Source organism: Leucopleurus acutus, assembly GCF_964270905.1.
Source record: "Leucopleurus acutus genome assembly, chromosome: 16".
In the NCBI taxonomy this organism is placed as follows: domain Eukaryota; kingdom Metazoa; phylum Chordata; class Mammalia; order Artiodactyla; family Delphinidae; genus Leucopleurus; species Leucopleurus acutus.
This window is the reverse complement of record NC_139158.1, coordinates 16230667-16256621: the sequence shown is the minus strand read 5'-3', so window position 1 is coordinate 16256621 and position 25955 is coordinate 16230667. Positions and strand designations below refer to the sequence as shown.

Genomic DNA, 25955 nt, shown 5'->3' with positions numbered 1-25955 from the left:
GGAGGGGTAAGGGAAGACTGCTGCTGGGCGCGGAAAAGGCGGGAAAACGGACTGTCCTGGTTAGTAACTATCCAGCCTGGTCGTGGGCTCCCAAGTTCGAGGAATCTTTGCTGAGAAAACTCAATCTGTCATATCCCTTCAGGAGACTGAAGCCCTTCACAGCAGCATGACCTGCACAAGGTCACAATGCATTTATGTCAAAGCATTTCCATGACCATACCCAAGAGCTGCAGTAACCTTATGCCCTATACCAACCCAAACTAAAGAGTCAACAAGGAAAAATCCCCTAAACCTCCCGAGACTCTCTACCTTAAAATTCCCACCTCAATCCAATCCCCAATAAACACCCTGGGAAACACTGGGCAAAAAAACCTTTTATTTCCCCCACATTCCAGCTCTCCACTTTTGTAATATCTCTTCCAACTCAGAATCAAGGCCCAAGAAGTTGATTCACACCTGGAGAGAAACAAAGTAAAAAAACAGGGCAGGTCAGAGGGCCTTTGGAGGAAGCTCTGGTATGGCTGCAGAAATTGGGGAAGGAGCAGAGGAAGTGACAACTAGAGATAGGTACAGGCACTTATTCCAACTGAGATGGCCTCAGGATCCCAGGATCTGCCAGGAGCCAGAAAGCCTTCCTTTCCCAGTCTGCTCAGATCTAAGAAAGGCTAAGAGGGTTCCACTTTTTCCCAACCCAAGTAGGTGGTTGGAGCAGTCAGGCCTAGCCCTAAGCAATATAAGCAAAGTTGATCTTGAGGGTCCAGCTCCTCTGGTCAGCACCTTCCCTGGGTCTGAGCTGTTTCCTCTTCTCCCACAGTTATTTCCTAGGGCACAGCATCCAGCTGAAGCTGAGAACAGTTTAAGAGCTGGGTGCACAATATATGACTCTCGAATTATATGAGACTCAACTGAAAGGGTGAGATTTTTTAAAGAACTTTTTTTTTTTTTAACCTTAATGAGCTGATGGACTAACCAGTTAGCCAATATGTCCTACCCCCACTTTGGAGGCTGTGTCCCTGCAAAGATCCTGCTAGCAGAATCAACTTTTTCTAATGCAATGATGGCTAATGTAAAAGATCAGGTGCATATGAAGTGCTTGGGTGCATAGTGTGTGTCCAGTAAAAGGGCATCATCAATCCCTTTGAGCAGTTCAAGATGAATTTTACAAAATTTGCATCATAAAACTGGGTATCAGAATTTCAGGACAAAAGCAAGACGAAGATGCTTCATATCCAGGACACATCATCAAATTTGAACCCCCTTAATTCACTGCTGTTGCCAAAAAGCTTGGATGTGAACTACAGCTATGGATGAATCTTAAAATCAGAATGTTAACTGAAAGAAGTAGCCGCAAAAGAATATGTATGATTCCACATATATAAAGTACAAAAATAAGTAAAACCAAATCATATTGTTTAGGAAAAGCTCTGACTCAGTTACAACTGCCACTCACACCCCATCCCCTATTCCCACAGGACTGAATCAGAGAACCTTACCTGAGAACGAGACGGGAACTAGGCCAGTGCCCTCAGAACCGGGTTCTAGACCAGTGGGACTCCCGGCGTGGGTGGAAGCACACAGCAGTGAGACAGCAGAGAAGGCCACAGAAGAGAAGCAGGAAGGAGCCCAAAACCAGCAGCCTAGAGCCACACAGAGCCAGCTCCTCCTAGGGGTGGGGACAGGAAGGGGAGGAGGAATGATGGAGAGAGAAGGGACTGTGGAGAATCTTCCCTTGGGAAGATATCTTAGATACCCCCAGCCCAAGGGCTATAGAGAGAAGCCTCCATGGGGGAGAGGGCTCTCCACATCCAGGGAGCAACTAAAATTGGGAAAATTCTATTCTTATTTTCATGCAAGCTAACATTTGTCTCAATGGTCTACAAACCGCTTTCTTGCCCAAACATTTGAACTGAACCCCTATAATGACTCCAGGAGATAGGAAAGTTCACTATTGTCTACATTTTGAAATGTGCAAGCAGGGCCAGGTCTGGAAACCAAGGTCTCTGATTCCAAGCTCCCAGGTCATGCTCCTCACCAGGGTCTTTGCAAATGTGAGGGAACAGTATGAAGCAGCCTCCTAACTGGTCTCTCTCCTACACTTAGCCAGTCTTGTCCACCCAGCACCAGTGACTCCCATGGCCTGCAGTATCAAGTCACAGCATCTTAGCCAGGCCTCACGGTGCCTCATGACCTGGCCCCTGCATCTCTTTTGTCTCTTCTTCTATGTCATGCCTAGGCCCTCGTCGTGGAGTGCTCCTGAAGCCTGAACACTTTTCAATCCCTAGTCCTGTGCTCATGCTGGTCCCTTTGCCTGGAATGTATCTCCACTCTCCTGAACCGCCTCTACTGCATTCCTGCCCATGTCTTCCTCATTCTTCAAGGATCATCATCCTGACACAGCAGACTGAGCCTGGGACTTGGAAGTCAGAAGGCTGTAAGTTGCAATCCTGGCTCTGCCACTTAACCAGTTGTGTGGCCTGGGGCAATTCACTCCCTCTAAGTCTGTTTCCTCATCTGTAAAATGAGATAATAACAGCTACCTCATAACAGCCTTAAAAAGGCTATTTTAAGATCAAATGAGGTAATGAAACTGAAAGCACTTAGTAAGGTATAAACTATTGTAAACAATTCCCTTTCTTAAATGCCACCTTCTTGGTGAAGCACTCTCCATAAACGTTCAAGTCAGAGTTAATTGGTCCTTACTCTGTTTGAATAACACTTTGCTCACATCCCAATGATAGCAATTAGCCCAATTCTGCCTCTTATTACAGCTTCTGAATTCCTTTGAGGTGAAGATCATGTTTTATTGTATCTATAGACAATTGTTAATAGTAATAGCTGTCATTTATCCAATCTCTATTATGTACCAGGCGCTTTACATTCATTCTCATTTATCCTTATTTGTTGGTATTAGGAGAGAGCATCATGTTTTATTTTACAGCTGAGGAAGCTGAGTTTCAGAGAGGCCCACATGCTTGCTCAAGGTCACAGAACCTGAGGCAGGATTATAAAGCCTGTGCTTTTCTACTAGGTAAAATTGCATCCAGAAGCCATCAAGACACAGCATTCAGCATGGCAGTTTATGAAACCCCAACAATCTGAGGCTCTTACGGAGGTGAGCAACTTGGTGAGCACAAGACCTTCGTGGCTCCAGACACTGACACACTCCTCAGCCATCCTAGGGCTCAGGGTGGCATTTCCTGCTCCCTCTTCCGAGCAGGACATGGGTGGCTGGCTGGAGGGCAGGATTCCTGGAGCAGCACTAAAATACAGGCAGGTTCCTGGGGTCCTTTCTGTGGTCACCCTGGCTGTAATGAGGACCAGTTCTCCTGCAGAAGATCCTATGAGAGGCACAGGGGAGGAGATGGAAGAAAATGTAGGGTGGGATGGGAGTCATCAATCTTTAGACAGCTAGTCACTTATGTAGGCTTCCTACTGTACCAGGTATTTTGGCATTGATTCTATTCAGTAAAGTCCTCTAATACCATCATTTGCATCACTGAGAAATGAAAATAGCTGTGTACCGATATAAATAAAAATTAATTTAAATTAGCTCACAATCAATAAAACAATCATACCAATACTTGGAAAGCTGCAACAAAACTGGGGTAAATACACATTGCTGATGTCAATTTGTATAAACTAGTTTGTTCTTTTTAAGAAAGCAGTTTTCCACTACTACCCAAATCCATTAAAAGGTTCACATACCATTTCAAATTAGTGGGAAAAGGATGGCCTACTCAGTCAATGGCCTTGGGACAATTTCCATTTGGGAAAAAAAAGTCAGACTCTTGCCTCACACTATAAAGTCCAGATGTGTTAAAGACCTATGCAAATAAACTAAAACAAAACAAAACAAAAACCTAAGCAAGTATTAAAACAAAATACAAATATTTTCTAACTTTAAAGTGGGAAAGAAAGGCCTTCCAAAAAAAGACACAAAACCTAAAAGACCCAGTAGAGGACAAGAGCAATAAATTTCATTAAAAACTAAGAGCAATGAAAGATAAGTTCTATCTTATCTTAAACTATACAATGAAAGATAAGTTAAAAAAAAAGTCACAGAATGGCTGAAAATACCTATAACACACTTAATTGGCAAAAGGGTTTACTATCCAGAATGTATAAAGATCTTCTAAAAAAATTCAGAAGATAAAGACAAATAACTTAAAAGAAAAATAAGTAAAGGATATGAATAGGAAATTCAGAGAAGACATGAAAATGGCCAATAAACCTATAAGAAGAAGCTCAACCTCACTAGCAATCAGGAGAAAGTAAATTTAAAACAATCAGGTAATTCCTTAGACCATTAAATTGGTAAAAATTAAAAAGACTGACAATAACAAGAGTTGTTGAAACGTGGAGAAATGGGCGCTCTCCACTGGTGACACTTTTAGAAGACAATTTGGCTGTTTCTGTTGCAATTTTACTATTTATTTATTTATTTTATTATTATTTTTTTGCGGTACGCGGGCCTCTCACTGTTGTGGCCTCTCCTGTTGCGGAGCACAGGCTCTGGACGCGCAGGCTCAGCGGCCATGGCTCACGGGCCCAGCCGCTCCACGGCACGTGGGATCCTCCCGGACCGGGGCACGAACCTGTGTCCCCTGCATCGGTAGGCAGACTCTCAACCACTGCGCCACCAGGGAAGCCCCCTGTTGCAATTTTTTTTTTTTTGCGGTATGCGGGCCTCTCACTGTTGTGGCCTCTCCCATTGCGGAGCACAGGCTCCGGACGTGCAGGCTCAGCGGCCATGGCTCACGGGCCTAGCCGCTCCACAGCATGTGGGATCTTCCTGGACCAGGGCACGAACCCGTGTCCCCTGCATCGGCAGGCGGACTCTCAAACCCTGTGCCACCAGGGAAGCCCCCTGTTGCAATTTTAAATGAAGACAGAGAAGGACTAAGAGGATGCCCACCAAACTGTGGACTCTGCAGAGAAGGTAAGGAGGACTTTTACATTTGCTTTGTACACTTCTGTGTAGTCTGAATCCACAATAAAATGAATTTGTGTATTTAAAAAAAAAGGTCCATACTCTCTGACTCAGTAATACCACTTGCAGAAACTAATCCTAAGAAAAAGATTCAAAAGAAAAGTGCAAAGTATACCAACTGTTTATTGTGTTTTCATAAAAAATACCAGAAAATAATAAAAATGTTTATCAATAAAGAAAGCATTAACAAATGATGGCCTAACCAATTAACAGATCAATTTACATCCGTTAAAATAATAATGTTCTGGCCATTCAGTAATACAAAAACCACAATGTCATAAAGTGAAAAAAGAAATACAAACCAGTATATACACTATAATTGCAACTGAGAAACATACATGTAAAATTCTGTAAGAGAATTCCCCTTTCTTCTATGTTCCCCTGATCGAATCTGTCACCAAATCCTGTCCATCCCACACTTCTGTCGACTCTCTCAAATCAGTCCCCTTCTTTCACACCACTGTCTTAGCTCAGATAAGTCACCTTTTTATCGCAACCACCTCCTAACTGGTCTTTGTGCATCTGGACACATTCCTTCCCGGCAGTCAGCCAACAGAGTATGATCTTTTAAAAAGAATAATAACAAAATTCTATTTTCCTGATCAAACTCTTTGAGTTAGCCAAATGTCCTGGATAAAGCCCAATTACCTTGGCTTGGCACAAGGGACTCTCCATGGGATTCTGCCTGCTTCTTCAGACCCATCTCCTGCCACTCGTTCTACACTCCTTCCCCTGCACCAGTCAAACTGAACCCCTGGAAGTTCCTAAATGTGCCATCATAATCCCATCTGCATGCCTTTGCATATGCTCTTCCCTCTGGCTGGAAGGGTACATTCCTAAGCCTCCCTCAAGCCTCAGCTCAAGCCCCATATCCTTGGAAAAGCCTGTCTTCACCATCCCTGCTTGATGGACTTATGAGTACTCTCACTGTACCTTGTGTTCTACTGCACACACTCAAAGGTATTTACTTCTGTTCACATCTGTATCCTTGCTAGATTGTGAGTGACTTGTGGTGAGGATCCACATCTTACCAGATCTCTGTATTCCCCATGCTTGGTACATAGTAGGTGCTCAACAATTACTGATTAGATGATGCAATCATATATGATTACTTTTTACTTGGTCCAAAAACCTTTGATGTTATTACTTTGTTTCTAACCATGAAGAAGCAGAAACTGACAAGCTGATCCTAAAATTAATATATAAGTTCAAGGAATCTGGAATAACCAAAACAATCTTAAAAAAAAAAAAAAGAACAAAGCTGGAGAATTCACATTTTCTAATTTCAAAACTTACTACAAAGCTACAGTGATCAAAACGGTGTTGTACTAGCATAAGCATAGACATGGATCAGTGGAATAGAACTGAGAGTCCAGAAATAAACCCATATGTCGATGGCCGATTGCTTTTCAGTAAGAGTGCAAAGGCTATTCAATGAGGAAAGAATAGTCTTCTCAACAAAACGTGCTGGGACAAATGTATAGTACCTGCAAATGAATAAACCTGGACTCCATCCTCATACCATACACAAAAAAATTAACTCAAAATGGATCACAGACCTAACTGGAAGAGCTAAAACTATAGAATTCTTAGAAGAAAATACAGGAAAACCTATATTTAGTGACTTTGGGTTAGGCAAAGTCTTCATAGATATAGTACTAAAATCACAAGCAATGACAACAAAAAAAAATAGATAAACTGGACTTCATCTAAATCAAAAATGTTTGTGCTTCAAAGCACACCATCAACAAAGTGAAAAGACAACGCAGAGAATGGGAGAGAAAATCTGCAAATCATACATCAGGTAAGAGGCCTGGATCTAGAAAGCATTAAAAAAAACTCCTAAAACTCAATAATTAAAAGAAAAATTATTCGATGTTTAAAATGGGCAAAGATTCTGAATATACATTTCTCCGAAGAAGATATACAAATGGCCAATAAGCACATGAAAAAATGTTCAATATCATTAGTCATCAAGAAAATGCAAATCAAATGATGCAACCGATAAGGGCTTTTTCCAAAATATACAAACAGCTCATACAACTCAAACCAAAAAACAAACAACACAATCGAAAAATGGGCAGAAGATCTAAATAGACATTTCTCCAAAGAAGACATAAAGATGGCCAATATGCACATCAAAAGATGCTTATCATTGCTAATTATTAGGGAAATGTAAATCGAAACTACAATGAGGTGGTTACCACCTCACACCATTCAGAGTAGCCATGATTAAAAAGTCTACAAATAACAAATGCTGGAGGAGGTGTGGAGAAAAGGGAACACTCCTACACTGTTGGTGGGAATGTAAATTGGTGCAGCCACTATGGAAAACAGTATGGAGGGTCCTTAAAAAACTAAAAATAGAGTTGCCATATGACCCAGCAATCCCACTCCTGGGCAGCATATATCCAGCCAAACCATAATTCAAAAAGATGCATGCACCCCTATGTTCATAGCAGCACTATTCACAATAGCCAAGACATGGAAACAAACTAAGTACTACTCAGCCATAAAAAAGAATGAAATAATGCCATTTTTCAGCGACATGGATGGACCTAGAGATTATCACACCAAGTGAAGTAAGTCAGAAAGAGAAAGACAAACACCATATGATATTACTTATATGTGGAATCTAAAATACAACACAAATGAACATATCTACGAAACAGAAACAGACTCACAGATATAAAGCACAGACTTGTGGTTTCCAAGGGGAAGGGGGTGTTGGGGAGGGAAGGATTGGGAGTTTGGGATTAGCAGATGCAAACTACAATATTATATATAGGATGGATAAACAATAAGGTCCTACTGTATAGCACAGGGCACTATATTCAATATTCTGTGATAAACCATAATGAAAAAGAACATGAAAAAGAATACATATATGTATAACTGAATCCCTTTGCTGTACAGCAGAAATTAACGCAACATTGTAAATCAACTATATTTCAATAAAATTAAAGAAAAAAAGAAAATGCAAATTAGAACCTTAATTAGGTATCACTTCACACTGACTAGGACAGCTATAGTCAAGAAAACAGGAAATAACCAGTGTTGGTGAGGATGTGAAGAAATTAGAACTCTCATACACTGCTGGTAGGAATATAAAACGGTACAGCCACTTTGGAAAACAGTCTGGCAGTTCCTCAAAAGATTAAACATAGGGACTTCCCTGGTGGCACAGTGGTTAAGAATCTGCCTGCCAATGCAACACAGGTTCGATCCCTGGTCCGGGAAGATCCCCCATGCCTCAGAGTAACTAAGCCCATGCGCCACAACTACTGAGCCTGCGTGCCTAGAGCCCGTGCTCCTCAACAAGAGAAGCCACCGCAATGAGAAGCCCGCGCACCACAATGAAGAGTAGTCCCTGCTCGCTGCAACTAGAGAAAGCCCACGTGCAGCAACGAAGACCCAATGCAGCCAAAAATAAATAAATTAATTAAAAAAAAAAAGATTAAACACAGAGTTACCATATGACCCAGAAATTCCACTCCTAGGTACATACCCAAAAGAAATGAAAACATATGATAATGCAATAACTTGTACATGAGTGTTCAGAGCAGCATCATTCATAATGGACAAGAAGTGGAAACAATCCAAATGTCAATCAACTGATGAACGGATAAATAAAATGTGGAATACGTGTATAGTGAATGCTCTTCAGCAATAAAAATAAATGAAGTACTAACATATTATACAACATGGATGAACCTTGAAAACATTATGCTAAGTGAAAGAAGCCGGTCACAAAAGACCACATATTATATGAAATGTCTGGAATAGGCAAATCTGCAGAGACAGAAAGTAGTTACTTATTGCCTAGGGCTGGAAGGTTAGGAGAAAAAGGGAAGTGCATGCTAATGGGAACAGGATTTCTTTGTCAGGTAATGAAAATGGTCTAGAATTGACAGTGGTGCCGGTTGCACACTTTTGTGAATATAAAAAAGCCATTCACTTGTACATTTTAAACAGGTGTACTTCATGGCATGTGAGTCTTACCTCAATAAAGCTATTACGTTTTTTACATAAAAAGAACAGGAGAAATTGTCCTGAGTCTATATAATCAGACACATTCCTTTTCTCTTGCTCTCCGATCACACACACGTACACTTGGCAATACAGAGACCTACCCTCACCTGGCAATATGCGTATGTGTGCCTACACACACATACACCTATTGACTCATAGGAGAATCTTAGAACAATCGTGTTGGAAAGGACCTCAGAAGTCTAAGAATTCCACCTTTCTCTCCTCCTTCTTCATCTCCACAGTTTTTAGATAAGGAACTTGAGGCCAAATCTCACACAGGAATTAATGGCACCCTCTGACTCACTCTCACTCATCATCTTCCCAGAAGACTCTAAGCAATTTGGGAATGGAGGATGTCTGATTCTTCTGTATCCTTCATAGCACACAGAGCTGTGCTAAGCACATAACAGGCACTAAAGACACTAGTTTAAATAAGCAGAACATGTTTCTCTGATATCCCTGAGGAAAAAGAAGGTGCCTCTAACAGAAGCCCCAAGGGATGAAGAGGGTTGAGAAAAAACTTCAGGTCAAATCTTGCCCATCTCATCACACCTCCAAGGATAGAATCAAAGAACCTCAAAGTTGGAAGGGGAGAGAGGAAACATTTATAGAGACCCTACACAGTGGGCACTGTGTTCACTGAAAGTATCTAGTCCTATTACAGCAGAAGTGACTAACGCTCAGAGATGTGCCCAAGGTCACCAGGATGGTGAGGTCAGGGGCAGGGCCCACCTCTGAATGTTCTGATATCCAACCCCACAGTCCTCCTTGGTCTCACCTTTCAATCCCATACGACTACCCTGGACCTGGGCTTGGAATGTCTGGGTCTTGTTCCTGTCTCGATCATCTCCGAAGTTCAAGGTGGTCAGTAAGCCCACGACGTGAGACCCACGCCACTTCCCTTTGACTGTCCCATTCATGGGGCACAGGGTCAGCTGGCCAAAAGATCTCAAGAAGGAGACCCAGTCCTGTGTGCAAAAGGAAGGTGGGGAGAGGTGAGAGGAGATCAGCAGCAAGAGCTGGCCTGCAGGGGAAGGATGAGCGGGAGGGTGAGTACTCACCTGAGGGATGTCAGGGCTGCGCAGGCCAGTCTTGTGGGTGAGGAGGAAGCCACCAAGGCCCAGGCCAGAAAGGCCAAGAAGCAGCAAGATCAAAGTGGCACAGACCAGAGGCGGGTGGTGGGCCAGGCAGAGATGCAGGTTGTGCCCTGCCTGGCAGCTGCCCATGGGGAGCAGAGGGGTCTGGGCCTCCAGGGAGAGCCTGCTGGAGGACAGGAAGGGAGACCTGGACAAGAGCCTGCCAGTAAGAAGGCACTTACCCATTTTACTCAAAGGAAGTGAAAGCACCAAGAAGACAAGGGACTTGGCCAAGGCCACACAGCCAGTTAGCGGCAGAGCCAGGACAAGAACCCAAGGCTCTTGACTCCAAGTGTTCATCTCCAGGCACCACTCAATAAATGTTTGCTGCATTTCATTTCTGAAGTAATCAAGGTGGAAGCAGAGCAGAGCACGCTGTACTGGAAAAAGGAACTCGAAAAGGAGAATTCTCAACGGGAGAGATTCAGGAAGCAACTGTTCTGGGGCTAGGGTTTGGCTGAAGAACAGTTCCAGCTGATAGCCCAGACAAGGGAAGCGTTTGATGAAAAAGAACTCCACTTTGGAGCTAAACTCAATTTGAGTCCTCCTCTGCCACTCACTGGCTATGTGAGAAAAATCAGCGAACCTCTGTGAGCTTAAGAATCTGTGAAATGGGAGTTCTAAGAACATCAAGTAGTGAGGACTAAATGGAGCAGATAAAACAGTTTGCATAGTACTTGGCCTTGCAGGAACTGAACAAATGTCCATTTCCTTTCTATTCCTCTGGGTCATATTGATCTTCAAAACCAGATGAAGCAAGGCAAAAAGACTGTGGGGAAAACTGAGGCTCGGGCACTTTAACAAAGGAGTGGTAGGGCCAAAGTCTGAAACCCGTCTCCAGCTTCCAAGTGGAGTGCGCTTTCCCTGGCGAGAAGCAAGAGCCTGATGAAAAGGAACATCTGGAAGGCAAGATAAACATATGGGATGGGAGAGAAGGAGGGCTCTAGGGAAATGCAGGTGTCACAAACGCACAGCCCTGGCCCTGCCTCCCGTCCCGCAACATCTGTAAAGGGGTAAAAGGTAGGAAGGAGGAGGGTAGAGCCTGAAGGTCGGCGGCTGTTGGTGCACCTAGGCCTCCCCTCCCCCGCAAAGCCCCTCCAGCAGAAACTCAACACCCATATCCCTTCCCGCTGTAGCAGCGTCGAGTCAGCCCGCCGCTCGCTCTCACCGCTCGCAGCCGGGCGGAGGCCGGCGCCCCCCGCGACGTCACGCGAGGAGTCGCGAAGGGGCGGGGTCCGTGCTTCCACCCACCCCACCCTCAGTCTGCGAGATTCGCATGCGCAGTGCCCACGCGAGCGGCCGCCTCGCCCCTCCTGGTCAGGGTGGGGGCGTACCAAGAGGACATCCAACGCAGGGCCGAAGGGGAAAAACAACACCGCGGGAGGTGAGTAAAAGGGAGAGAGGCAAGGGAACTAACCCTAGAGACGTTGTGAAACTGTTAACTCTCCATCCGGAGAGACCATTGGGGCATTTCAACGAGACTCTCGTCGCAGGCAATTTTCTTTTGCTCGTCTCTCACCCGCACCAGTAGCACAGCCCAGCCGCGCCCTGGTTCCGGGTAAGGACTTGGGGTCCGCCCGGGGGCGGGGCTCCGGTCCTAGGACTCTGGCCTTCCGGGCTGGCCTTGGGGTTTGAGTTCCGTTCTTCTCTGCAGTCTAATAGTGTTTAACGTGTACACCTCACGCTTGGTCCCTGGCTTTTGGCGACTCCTTAATGCATAGCTGCCAGGATCCTACATAGATCTGCATAGATCCTACAGCTGCAAGGCTGCTCAATAGAGACCTCTCATTTCACTTCTGCCCGCATTTTAGAGATGAGAACACGAGGTCCATCTTAATCTGAAATAGCAGGACACGTGGAGCCAAGAACTTTGGGTTCAAATCCTGACTCTGTCCCTGCCCCTACATAAGACATAACCGTGCTTTTCTGGGGACTGAGTTTACTCCTTTGTTAAAGGGGATCATCTTATCTATCTCACTTGTTGGATAGGAAGATTAAGAGGTAAAGTGTGGGAAAACATGAACCCGGTGAGCACACAACCAGCACTGGAAAAATGCTGTTTGAAACATAATCTGAGTATTCAATTCTACTGAGGCTTTCTTAAAGCAGAGACCATATCCTTCTGTACAACCACCCAAAATCCTCTCGTATATGGTCAAATGATACTCAACAAGGGTGCCAAGACAATTCAGTGGAGAAAAGCTTGTCTTTGCAACAAATGGTGTTAGGAAAACTGGATATCCACGTGCAAAAGAATGAAGTTATTAAACTCTTACTTTACACCCTATGCAAAAGTTAATTCCAAATGCACGGAAGGGGACTTCCCTGGCGGTCCAGTGGGTAAGATTCCTGGCTTCCACTGCTGGGGGCACCAGTTCCATCCCTGGTCAGGGAACTAAGATCCTAAATGCCGCATGGCCAAAAAAACAACCAAACAAAAAAAAACCCCAAATTCATGGAAGAACTAAATGTAAGAGCTGAAACTATACAACTGTTAGAAAGAAACATGGGAAAGCTTCATGATGTTGGATTTGGCAATGATTTCTTGAATATGACACCAAAAGCACAGACAGCAAAAGAAAAAAATAGATAAACTGGACTACATCAAAGTTTAAAACTTCTGTGCATGAAAAGACGCAACAGAGTGAAAAGGCTATCCATGGAATGGGAGGAACTATTTGCAAACTGTGAATCTGCTAAGGAGTTAATATCTAGAATATATAAAGAACTCCTACGACTCAACAACAACAGCAAAACCAACTTGATTAAAAAACGGGCAGGGGCTTCCCTGGTGGCGCAGTGGTTGAGAGTCCGCCTGCCGATGCAGGGCACACGGGTTCGTGCCCCGGTCCGGGAGGATCCCACGTGCCGCGGAGCAGCTGGGCCCGTGAGCCATGGCCGCTGAGCCTGCGCATCCGGAGCCTGTGCTCCGCAACGGGAGAGGCCATGACAGTGGGAGGCCCGTGTACCAAAAAAATAAATAAATAAATAAAACAAACAAACAAAAAAAACGGGCAAAGGGGCTTCTTGGTGGTGCAGCTGTTAAGAATCCTCCTGCCAATGCAGGGGACACAGGTTCGAGCCCTGGTCGGGGAAGATCCCACATGCCGCGGAGCAACTAAGCCTGTGCACCACAATAGTTGAGCCTGCGCTCTAGAGCCCGTGAGCCTCAACTACTGAAGCCCGCATGCCTAGAGCCCATGCTCTGCAACAGGAGAAGCTACCACAATGAGAAGCCCGCACAGCACAACAAAGAGTAGCCCCTGCTCGCCGCAACTAGAGAAAGCCCATGCACAACAACAAAGACTCAACTCAGCCAAAATAAATAAATAAATAAATTAATTAATTAAAAAAAAACCGGCAAAGGACTTGAACAGACATCTCTCCAAAGAAGATATACAAATGACAACACAGAAGAAGATTCCCAACGTTACTAATCATTAGGGAAATGCAAATCAAAAACCACAATTAGATACCACTTCATAGCTATTAGGATGGCTACTATCAAAAAAAAAAAAGAAAAGAAAAGGAAAATAACAAATGTTGACAAGGATGTGGAGAAAGTGGAACCCTTGTGCATTGTGGGTGGGAACGCAAAATGGTACATCTACTATGGAAAACAGACCAGTGTATCTTTGAAAATTTTTAAATAGAATTACCATATTATCAAGCAATTCCACTTTGGGGCATATACCCCCCAAAATTGAAAGTAAGGTCTCCAAAAGATATTTGTATACCATGTTCATAGCAGCATTATTCAAAAGACATAAAAGGTGGAAGCAACCCACGTGTCCATCGACAGATGAACAGATAAAAATATATAATATATACATAAAATGGAATATTATTCAGCCTTAAAAAAGGAAGGGCATTCTGACACATGGTACAACATGGATGAATCTTGAGGACATTATGCTAAGTGAAATAAGCCACTCACAAAAAGACAAATATTGCATGATTCCACTTATATGAGGTACAAAAAGTAGTCAGATTCATAGAGACAGAAAATAGAGTGGTGGGGGGAAAGGGGAATAGGGAGTTATTGTTTGATGGGTCCAGAGTTTGAGTTTTGCAAGATGAAAAGCATTCTGGAGATGGATGGTGGGGACCACTGCACAACAAGGTGAATGTACTTAACACTACTGAACTATACACTTAAAAATGATTAAGATGGTAAACTTTATGTGTATTTTGCCACAATTAAAAATAATGATTAAAAAACCTTGGGCGGGGGGGACTTCCCTGGTGGCGCAGTTGGTTAAGAATCCGCCTGCCAATGCAGGGGACACAGGTTCGATCCCTGGTCTGGGAAGATCCCACATGCTGTGGAGCAACTAAGCCTGCGAGCCACAACTACTGAGCCCACGTGCTGCAACTACTGAAGCCCACACGCCTAGAGCCCATGCTCCACAATGAGAGAAGCCACTGCAATGAGAAGCTCGCGCACTGCAACAAAGAGTGGCCCTCGCTCGCTGCAACCAGAGAGGGCCCGTGTGCAGCAACAAAGACCCAACACAGCCAAAAATAATTAGTTAAAAAAAAAACCTGGGCGGGATTTATGGCACAGTCTTCTAGGATATAGTGGGTGTTTTATAAATGCCATTGATTGTTGCAATTCCAAGTGTAGGAAGTATTTTCTTCTCAAAGGAAAAATAAGTGTGGCTTTCAGAATTTTAGAATCTAGGAATTGGAAGGCACTTAATAACTGAACAAGTTCAACAATCCAACCACCCTCCTTTATTTTCCAGATGCTAAACTGATGTCTGGAGAAGTTAAGGGACTTGCCCCAAGTCTCCCAGCCAGTTAAGCCTCATCCAGAACTAGAGCCCAAGTGTCCCAACACTGAATCCAGTCCTTTCCCACTAAATCCTCCTTTGTCAGCCCTGCCAAGAGATCTCTCCTGAAAACCTACAAAAGTCTCTGCCCATTCACTCTCAGTCATGTCCATCCCAGTCTGGGCCAACTAGGTAAACTTTCCCCAGTCTTGATCTAGTCTCCCACCTGCAACTCAGCTCCTGGAGTGCTATGTTCTCACAAGCCCCAGGTTTTTTCATAGTTTGAGCACAGAGTATTCACTCAGTAAATATTTGTTGATTAATCTACTAAAAACAGCTTCATACAAGCCAGTTTCCCTGAGAACTCACCCATCTGCAGTCTCATTTTATGGTTGGGAGCGTGTCTGCCCATGCTTAAATGTTTGTGAAGTTTAGGTTAAAATGTAAAAGAAAGTTTATTTGGTCAACAGTTATTTTTTTAGTGCCTTCTATGGTCCAGGTACAAAATTACTATCCATATAGCAAATATTTTGTTAATGCTTCTACTTAATGACAAGTCTAATTTGTAGGGTAAGATAAGACATGAAAGTGCCCAGTAGTGCTAGTATACAATAGGAAGTCAAGAAATGATTTTCCCCCATTATCCTTGTGCTACAGAGTAATTAGGCGTATTTGGACAGCAGTTTCCATAAATGACAGTAATTGATATTTACTTGCCAAACCAAACAAATCCTATGGACTGGTAGAGGCAGACTGGTTAGAGCAAGAAACTGCCTCGAGGTCTGAGAATCAGGGTAAATGGATGTGAACAAATGTCTTATGTATTTAAAAAAAAAAGAAAGTTGGAGGAGAGCAGGTGAAGACACAAAAATTGGTTGTGCACTATAATGCTCCAGCATTACACCAACATTCTGAGTTAATCCACTCAGCAGGCCCTCAAAGGATGTTATTGTGGAAACCTGGTCCTAGACATGTTTAATATAACCAAGGTCACACAGATAGTAGGTGGCAGAAGTTGGCTTATGATTCAAGCTTGACTACAGCCTATCATGTGAGAATCAGAAAGCTGATGGATAAGGGAATCAACCAGTTCCTTGAAAGGAATCACAGGAGGGATTCCTCAATCACTCCACAGTGATAAATTCCTCTCAGAGCTCTGGCCCAGATAAAGCTTCTCTAAGGGATCTGTTTGATTTTCTTCCTTCCAAATTATTGTCTTAAAATTTGGGGGGACTAAAGACCCTTTTGAGACTCCAATGAAAGCTTTTCATTTAGTCAGCCAGATATTCATTCAATAAACATCTGTGAGCTGCCAGGCTCTATTCTGTGAGCTAGGAATACAATGGTGAACAAAATATTCAGGATCCCTGGCCTCCTGGAACTATAATCTGCTTCTGGACCCTCTCCCTGGAAAAATGCACTTTCATCTAAACATTTGCATGCAGTTTAAATCAGTGGAACCTCAGTCCTCTTGGAGCTCATCCTTGGACAAGAGCCCCTAGATACTTAATAACTTTCCTTCTACCCTAGTTAAACCTCAGTTTTGTGTTTAGTTTCATATCAGAACTGCTTGATAACATTACTGCTTTCTCCGTTTATGACTTGGTTTCATCCATTCAATCAACCAGTTCATTCATTCAATAAATATCTGAACACTTGCTAACTGCCAGGCACTTGGTTAGGTACTAAGGGAAGCCATATTTCCTACCAATGCCTTAGTGAAAGAGGCAGACACACAAAAAAATTATGATAAAATGTCTAATATTGTAATAGATATATAATCACATAACATATAATAACAATAGCTACCCACTACTGAACAACTTCTAAAGGGGTCAAGCATTTAATGGCCTTTAAATGTTACCTCGTTCAACCATGCCAATAACAAAATATTATCCCTACTTTACAGATGAAAAAACCAAGGCTTAGCAATGTTAGGAAACTTGCCAATGGTCTCCAGCTAGTCAATAGCTACATGTAATACATACACACACACACACACACACACACACACACACACACACACACACACACACTAAAAATATTGGGGAAAAAAGGAAAACATGTCTATAAGCCTGGGATAAGAGATACTTTCTCAAGCAGGACACATATATACGGAAACCATACATGAAAAAATTGATAAACTTAACTGTTTAAAATTTAAAACTTCTATATGATAAAAAAAACAACAACATGTAACTGAGAAGTGGGAGAAAATAACTGCAATATATATTAATAGTCAAGAGATTAGTAGTAACTGATATGTTGTCCCCCTGAGGTAAAATTTATATAGTATGAAATGCACAGATCTTAAGTGTAAAATTTCATAAATTTTAACAAATGTAATGCCCATTAAAACACCTCAATCAATATATAAAACACTTGCATCACTCCAAGAACTTCCCTCATTCTCCTTCACTCCTTACCTTCTCTGTCCAAAGGCCATCACTATTCTGATTCTATCACCAAATCTTTAATTTTTTTCCTTAAAATTTTCAAATTCTCTTACTAGGTTGTAAGTTTCCTTAAAGGAGGACCTGTTTCTTTTTCTCCTTTAGGTTGTGTGTGTGTGTGTTAAAATATATATAACATAAAATTTGCCATTTTAACCATTTTGAAGTGTACAATTCAGTGGAATCGGTTACATTCATAATGTTGTGAAACCATCACTACAATTTATTTCCAAAACTTTTTTATCACCCCAAACAGAAATTAGGTAACCATTAAGCAATAATATCCCCCCTGACCCAGACCCTAATAACCTCTTATTTACTTTCTATCTTTATGAATTGCCTATTCTAGATATTTCATATAAGTGGAATCATAATATTTGTCTTTTTGTGTCTGGCTTATTTCACTTAGCATCATGTCTTCAAGGTTCATCCATTTATAGCATGTGTAAGAATTTCTTTCCTTTTTAAGGCTGAATAATATTTCATTGCAGATACACACTACATTTTCTTTATTCATTCATGTGTTGGTGGACACTTAGATTTTTTCCACATTTTGGCTATTGTGAATAATTCTGTTACAAACACTGGTGTACAGGCGTCTGTTTGAGCCCTTGTTTTCAAATCTTTATATGACTGGGAGTGGAATTGCTTGGTTATATGGTAATCCTATGTTTAACTCTTTGAGGAACTGCCAAACTGTTTCCCACAGCAGCTGCACCATTTTACATTCCCGCCAGCAATACACAAGGGTTCCAATTTCTCCACATTCTTACCAACATGTTATTATCTTTTTGATAATAGCCACCCTAGCGCTTTGGAGGTGGTATCTCATTGTGGTTTTTATTTGCATTTCCCTAATGGCTAATGGTATTGAACACTTTTCACGTGCTTATTTGTCATTTGTATATCTTAGTTGGTAAAAAAAAAAAAAAGATATTAAATTGTCTAGAAGGACAAACAGGGCCAGTCATTAACTTTAGAGAGGTAGGTGGCAGTAGTAATTTTGCTTTGTCCTAAAAAGGAATTTATTTGTTACTAATGTAATTTGAACTTAATAAAAACTTCTTTTTCATCAATGGCTTCAGTTAGTGTATGATTAGTGTATGATGATGCTATACACTAATGATTCAAAAATCCCTATCTCTAAGCCATACATTGAAGTTTAATGTCCATATTTTCATATTTTTACTATAAAGCTCCATTCACTCAACATACGTTTGTTGGGTACCCACTGTGTGCCATGGACTGTTCTAAGTGCTGGGGATCCAGTAGTGAATGTAACAAACATCTCTAGCCTGAGGAATTTATATCTTTGTTTACACTTGGTGTCATCTAGGCACCTCACTTAGCATGTTCAAAACTGAACTCAGGGAGTGACATCAGTGAAAAGGACAGAGTAGGTACCTCTAGTAGCCTATACCTCCCCAGAATTACCAAAAAACCCTGGGAAAAACTGTCAGAATGAACATATCAGAACTCTGGGAGATAGTCAAAGGTTTATAACAGGGCTTCCCTGGTGGCGCAGTGGTTGACAGTCCGCCTGCCGATGCAGGGGATATGGATTCGTGCCCTGGTCTGGGAAGATTCCCACATGCTGTGGAGCGCCTAGGCCCCTGAGCCATGGCCACTGAGCCTGCACGTCCGGAGCCTGTGCTCTGCAACGGGAGAGGCCACAACAGTGAGAGGCCCATGTACCACAAAAAAAAAAAAAAAAAGGTTTTTAACAACTAAGTGAATGCTTAATCAAGAGAAAGATCACAGAAACAGGGTAGGATAGCTTTGTGGTGTTTTAATGTTAGCTTTGCTCCACTTCCCTCCTGGCACAGTGGCAGTCTTAAAGACAGAAGCCTGTGTTCCTGGTGTGGATATCTGGCCCCAGAGACAACCGAGTGAATCTTGTTCCCAGGAATTATGTTTGTTTGTTCTGACCTACCCATGGGTTCCCTGAAGGACTGATGCACCTGTTTTGCCTAACTCAGAACACTCTCAGGGCAGAGACATACCTTCATGGAGAATATTCCTAGAAAACATTAAAAGCCAAATGAACAAGCCAATGCCATCCAAGACAAAAGAGAACAGGTGAGACAAATAAGAGACATACAAAACTCCAGAGAGGAAAAAAAAAAAGGGGGAAATGAGGATCTTTATATTTATATTTACCTACTACACAGGTAAATATAAAAGTCAGTATAATTGGCTTTGTAACTCCTCATTTTTTCCTATATGACTTATAAGACAAATGCATAAAATGATAATTATAAATCTGTTAACTGACACACAATGTATAAAGATATAATCTGTGAAAATAACAATATAAAGGGAGAGGGTCAGAGCTGTATAGGAGCAGAATTTTTGTATGGTATGAAGCTAAGCTGTATTAATTCAAACTAGGTTGTTATAAGTCTAAGATGCTCATTGTAATTCTGAGGGTAACCACTAAGAAAATGATTATAAAATATACAGAAAAGGGAATGAAAATGGTACATTACTAAAAAAAATCAAATAAACATAAAAGAAGGTAGTAATGGAGGAACTGAAGAACAAAAAAGATATACAGAAAACAAATAACAAAATGGCAGAAGTAAGTTCTTCCTTATCAGTAATTACTTTAAATGTAAAAGGATTAAACTCTCCAGTCAAAAGGCAGAGATTGGCAGAATGGATTTAAAAAAAGAAAAAATCTATATGCTATTTAAAGGAGACTCATTTTAGATTCAAAGACACAAACAAGTTGAAAGTAAAAGGATAGAAAAAGATATTCCATACAAATAGTAACCAAAAGAGAGCCAGGGATGGCTATGCTAACATCAGACAAAATAAACTTTAAGTCAAAAATTGTTTCAAGACACAAAGAAGAACATTATATATTGATGAAAGTGTCAATTAATCAAGAAGATATAACAATTATAAACTTTATACACACCTATCAACAGAACCCCAAAATATATGAGGGCATGGGACTTCCCTGGCAGTCCACTGGTAAGACTTCATGCTTCCACTGCAGGGGGCACGGGTTTGATCTCTGGTCGGGGAATTAAGATCCCATATGCCACAGAGCACAGCCAAAAAAAACAAAAACAAAATACATTAGGGCAGCTGTATGGCCCGGAGCTCCCGCCATAGCAGCAACGTACACTCCAAGTCCTTCTGTGTCTGTTTCTTGTTCAAGTCCCTGATTAAGTTCTAGAGATGGATTGTGGTGATAGCTGCACAATGTGAATGTATGTAATGCCACTGAACTGTATACTTAAAGATGGTTAAAATGGTAAATTTTATATTCTGTGTATTTTACCACAGTAAAAAACTGGAGGAAAAAAATGAAACACCGACACATGCTACAACATGGATGAACCCTGAAAACATTATGCTAAGTGAAAGAGGCCAGACACAAAAGTGCACATATTGTATTATTTCATTTATATGAAATATCCAGAAATGGCAAATCCATAGAGACAGAAAGCAGATTGGTAGTTGCCAGGGGATGGGCAGAAAGGAGACTAGGAAATAACTGCTTAATGGGTTCAGGGTTTCCTTTGGGGTGATGAAAATACGTTGGAACTAGATGGCTGTGATAATTGCACAACACTGTGAATGTACTTAATGCCACTGAATTGTACTCTTTAAAATGGTAAATTGGATATTATGTGTATTTTGCCACTATTAAAAAAAGTGAGCTTATTACTTTTCCTTAGTATATACTCCTTTTACTGCATCTTCATCTCAGGTAACAGGAGAACCATCGACCCAGTCTCCCAGGTAAGAAACCTATGAGTCAGCCTTGACTCCACCCTCTCCCTTTACCCCACCCATTCCATCCACCATCAGAATTGTCTCTGGTACCCTTCCCCTCCTCTCCATGCCTACTGCCTTTGATTGTTTCAGGCTCTCATCTCTCATCAGGACTACTGCAGCTATCTCCTAACCCTTTTCACTGCCTCCAGTTTCTCCTCCCTTCAATACATCACGCTCATTGCCTACTCAATTAGCTTTCTAAAAGAGCAATCTCAAGATTCCGCGGCCCTCCTAAAGACCTCTGCTGACTCCAGGAGAAAGTTCCACCTCCTGGGACATCCTTCACAACCTAGCCTCAACCACCCAGCATCATCTTTCCATTTTCACTCCAGCCACATAAACATCTTGCGCTTCTAGCTATTCCACACCGCCATAGTTTAGGCTAGCACTGTACTCTTCATGGAACACACTTACTTCTACCTTGTACACAGTTTCTCTTTCTTCAAACCAACCTCAAAGGTCACAGCCACTGTGATGTTTTTCCTCCACCCTCAGAATTGAGCCTCCACCCCCATCATGCTTCCACAACACTCCTTTCATTACAGTACACGGCACCTTGCATTTTAACTTTCTTGTAGAAAATCTATCTCCTTCGGGTTGTGAATTCCTGAAAGGCAAAGACTGTGTCACATCCTCCTCATCTCTATAACCTCAACACTCAATACAGTACCTGGCACATGGTATTCTAAAAATGTTGGTGAATTCTCTCTCCCATTCCCCCCAGCAACTGTTCTAAATCTCTCCCACTCTCCTCAAATCCTTTTTCCAACCTCTGAAACGTCCATCTGAACTGTCAGCAGATGATCTTACCAGAAAGAGGCCATCACTTATGAAATCCTTTATCATCTACACTTGTCACACACCCCCTCACCCTACATACCCTGCATACCTGTCCAAACTTTCCTCCTTGTCTCTGTTCACAGAGGAAGATGTGTCCCTCCTCCAGCCCAAAGCCAACCCCTCCACTGTGCTCCAGATCCCCTCTCATCTCTCACTGCTTCCTCAGTCATCCTTCTCGGGCTTTCCTGGTGGTGCGGTGGTCAAGAATCTGCCTGCCAACGCAGGGGACACGGGTTTGAGCCCTGGTCTGGGGAGATCCCACATGTCGCGGAGCAACTAAGTCCGTGCACAACTACTGAGTCTGCGCTCTAGAGCCCGCATGCCGCAACTACTGAGCCTGCATGCTGCAACTACTGAAGCCCATGCACAACAAGAGAAGAGCCCATGCTCCACAACAAGAGAAGCCACCGCAATGAGAAGCCTGCGCACTGCAACGAAGAGTAGCCCCTGCTCGCCGCAACTAGAGAAAACCTGCACACAGCAACGAAGACCCAACACAGCCAAAAAAATAAAAGAAATAAATATTTTTAAATGTTAAAAAAAAAAACTACATTCCTATTAAGAAAAAATCATCCTTCTCTCCTTTTCCACCCATATTCATTCAGCAAATATTTACAGAGCAACTCTTTGTGTCTGGTACTGGGCTTATAATGGCGAATGAGTTAGATAATGCTCCAGACCTCATAAAGCTTCTACTGTAGTGAGAAAGATAGACAAGTAAATCTGAAATGGATATAAAGGAAATGAATATGAAGATACAGGGAATAAGAGACAGGTCACTTTAAATAAGATCAGAGAAAGTTTTTTTTTTTGTGGACTTGACATTTGAGCTGATGCCTGAAGGATGTGAATGAGTTCTCTGTGTGAAGGTCTGGGGGATGAGGATTCCAGGTAGAAGGAACAGCAATGCGAGGACCCAGAGAGAAAAAGCAAGCCAAGGTTGTCTCAATGGCCCATAAGGCCCTCCAAGCTCCAGCCCCCTATCATCTCTCTGACCCCATTTCCTACTGTCCTCTCCCTCCCTCAGTCCACTGGCCTCCTTGCTGCTTTTCAATTATGTCAGGTCTACTCTCATCCTAGAGCCTTTGTGCTGCTGGCTGTTCTCACTGCCTGCAGTTTTCCTTAGATATCTGCTTGGCTAACTTGCTCACTTTCTTCAAGCCTTTTCTCAAAGGTCACCTTCTCGACAAGGGCTACCCGACTACTTTACTTAAAATTGCTATTCACGTCCCCCTCCATCACAGACACTCCTGATCCCCTTACCCTACTTTGCTTTTTATTTTTCTATAGTGCCCATCACCTTGTAACATACTACATAATTTATTTATTCATTAAGTCTACTGTTTACTGGCTGCCCCCTCACTAGAACATTAACTTCATGAGGGCAGGAATCTATGGCCACTAATGTATCCTAAGGACTCAGACAGTGCTTGGCACATAGAAGGCGCTACACACAAATCTGTTAAATAAATGAATTCTTCAAAGCTTATTTCAGATATCAGGTTCTTCACAAAGTTTTCCCCGGCTGTGAACAATCCCCACTTTTCCCCAAACATGAAATTAACTCCTCCCTTCTTTGGGCTACCTTTGTACCTGTACCACTGTTGCATTTTCCAGATAATATTATAGTTTGAAAAAAAAAATTATAGTTTGTAGTATGTCTATATCAGTGCAAGGTTCGGGACCCATCTAATTTATTTCTACATTCTTGTAGAATTATTATTTTTTATTTTTTAAAGGTTAGGAGAAGCAGCTGAGATGACAGCTAACCTGACAGCCCTGCTTCTTCTTTTTTTTTTTTAATTAATTAATTAATTTATTTTTGACTGTGTTGGGTCTTCGTTTCTGTGTGAGGGCTTTCTCTAGTTGCGGCAAGTGGGGGCCACTCTTCATCGCGGTGCACGGGCCTCTCACTGTCACGGCCTCTCTTGTTGTGGAGCACAGGCTCCAGACGCGCAGCCTCAGTTGTCGTGGCTCACGGGCCTAGTTGCTCTGCGGCATGTGGGATCCTCCCAGATCAGGTCTCGAACCCGTGTCCCCTGCATTGGCAGGCAGACTCTCAACCACTGCGCCACCAGGGAAGCCCCTAGAATTATTATTATTGCCATCTCAGGGCCTGGCAATAATATATGTGTATTATTTTGATGAATAAACTAATAAAGCCACACCAAGATCAAAAGTCTGGAAATACTCTGTTGGTGAGGTTGTGGGAAAATAGGCCCGCCCATAATGTTGATGGGAGTGTAAACTGACTGACTTACGCTCTCTGCAGGACAAAGTGAAAATATCTATCAAGCTGAACATAAATTTTGACCCAGAAATTCTACTTTTAGGAATTTATCACATTTACTCATTCAAGTATTCCAAGAATACTTGAATATTACAAAGATATTCACTGAGGCATAGTTTATAAATATTAAAAAAGAAACTTAATTGTCCCACCAGTAGGGCCTTATACAAATTATAGTATATCCATAATAGAATACTACTCTGAAGCTGCTATATGGGATGAGACATATCTATTTGTACAAACATGGAATAAGCTCCAAGATATATCAAGTGGAAAGAGTATAATGCAGGAAAACGTATAGTATGCCAATATGTGTGTTTCACAAAAGGGGGGACATTAGGTACACACGTGCTTGTATGTACACAGAATATCTTGGAAAGATAAACAAACTCTGAACAGTGGCTGCCTCTAGAGAGGAGGACTGGAGTATTAGAGGTCAAGGTGAGGGGAAAACTTATTTTACACTGTATACTCTGTTACTGTTTGAACTTTTTATCATGTATATTACCCTTCCAATAATAATTTAAAATTTTTTAATGATAAAAGAAGCCTCAAAGGTGCATATTGGGCAAGGACGGATAAGGATTCAACCCTCCATTGCCTTAGGTGATTGACTGATAGAAAAATGTCACATCGTTTTTAGGACTTTCTGTCTTCAGTCTCTCTGTCTCTCTCTCAGTGAGAAAGGAGATAAGAATGGGACTGGAGACTTGGACTGGGAACTTGACCTTGCCACTGAGCCACTCCTTGAAAGATGGTGGCCATAGCTCACTGGACAGTATCCCAAGTATCTTGATTCAGGTGTTAAGATCCATATATTATGTGAGAGGCAGTCAGGGGTTCCCTGTAGTGGCTATATTCTGAGTAATCAGTCTCTTCTACAGTAAGGCCCAGACTGACATTATGAGCACAGGAAGGCTGTAATGAGCCCAAGAGCCAGCACTGGCCAGGGGGCTCTGGGCTGCAAAGGGGCTGGGGCTAGCTCCAGTCCTAGGGAAACTGTTTTGTCATGCAGGGAAACTGAGGCAGAAACCTTGGCCCATGAAGCAGAGGAAAAGGGAAAGGCAGGGGTTTGGTGGGCTTAAGGGTTCCCAGGGCTCACCTCAGGTAGTCAGAGGAAGGCTAAAGTCCCTGGGCTTTTTGGAGAACAGAGTGAATGAAGGATGTATGGTGCGTGGAATGGCAGGGATACAGAAAGGGAAGTGAGTTAGTGGGGTATAAACCATCACTTAGCCTAAAGCCTTTTCTGTTCCTTCCCATCTTCACAGGCCAAAGCAGATATCATAGAATCGGGTCCCTTGCTCCTATGATTCCAGGGCTGGCAGAGTCCTTAAAGATATTTTAGCCAACACCCTGAGTTATGCTAGAATCCTTCTAGGCTCAATTCATGCACTCACAGAACTAGCAATGCCCTCAGAGACCACAGGACCTGGTATACAAGGCTCTTCTGCTTTCTTCTCAGGAGAAGCAGGCCTGGAAGGATTTTCCCCACAGCCTTTCTCTGCCAGGCTCAAGCCCCAGCTCCCAGTAAGAAGCCCATACCTGAGACAGCTCCACTTTCTTCTCCTCCAGAGCCAGCTTAAAGTCAGGAGACGGCACAACGCTGAGAAGCCCAGAAAGTCCCCCAGATTTCTCTGTGATCAGGCC

The 25955-nt window shown here is 42.5% G+C and overlaps 1 protein-coding gene across 7 annotated transcripts; it reads right to left on the bottom strand.

The window, feature by feature from the left end:
• Positions 1 to 356: 356 nt before the first annotated feature.
• TMEM219 (transmembrane protein 219) lies at positions 357 to 25955 on the bottom strand. 7 transcript variants are annotated; one of them, XM_082856934.1, is made up of 6 exons: positions 25851 to 25955; positions 10084 to 10282; positions 9801 to 9990; positions 3109 to 3338; positions 1494 to 1663; positions 357 to 456 (listed from the first exon to the last, which is right to left on the bottom strand). In XM_082856934.1, exons 2-5 carry the CDS (start codon positions 10246 to 10248, stop codon positions 1526 to 1528), a joined length of 723 nt encoding a protein of 240 aa, XP_082713060.1. In that variant the 5' UTR covers positions 10249 to 10282; positions 25851 to 25955; the 3' UTR covers positions 357 to 456; positions 1494 to 1525. The 7 variants fall into 7 exon arrangements, with proteins under 7 accessions (XP_082713060.1, XP_082713059.1, XP_082713057.1 ...); XM_082856933.1 differs by having other exon boundaries at positions 10084 to 10285; positions 25851 to 25944; XM_082856931.1 differs by lacking the exon at positions 25851 to 25955 and adding an exon at positions 20310 to 20463 and having other exon boundaries at positions 10084 to 10285.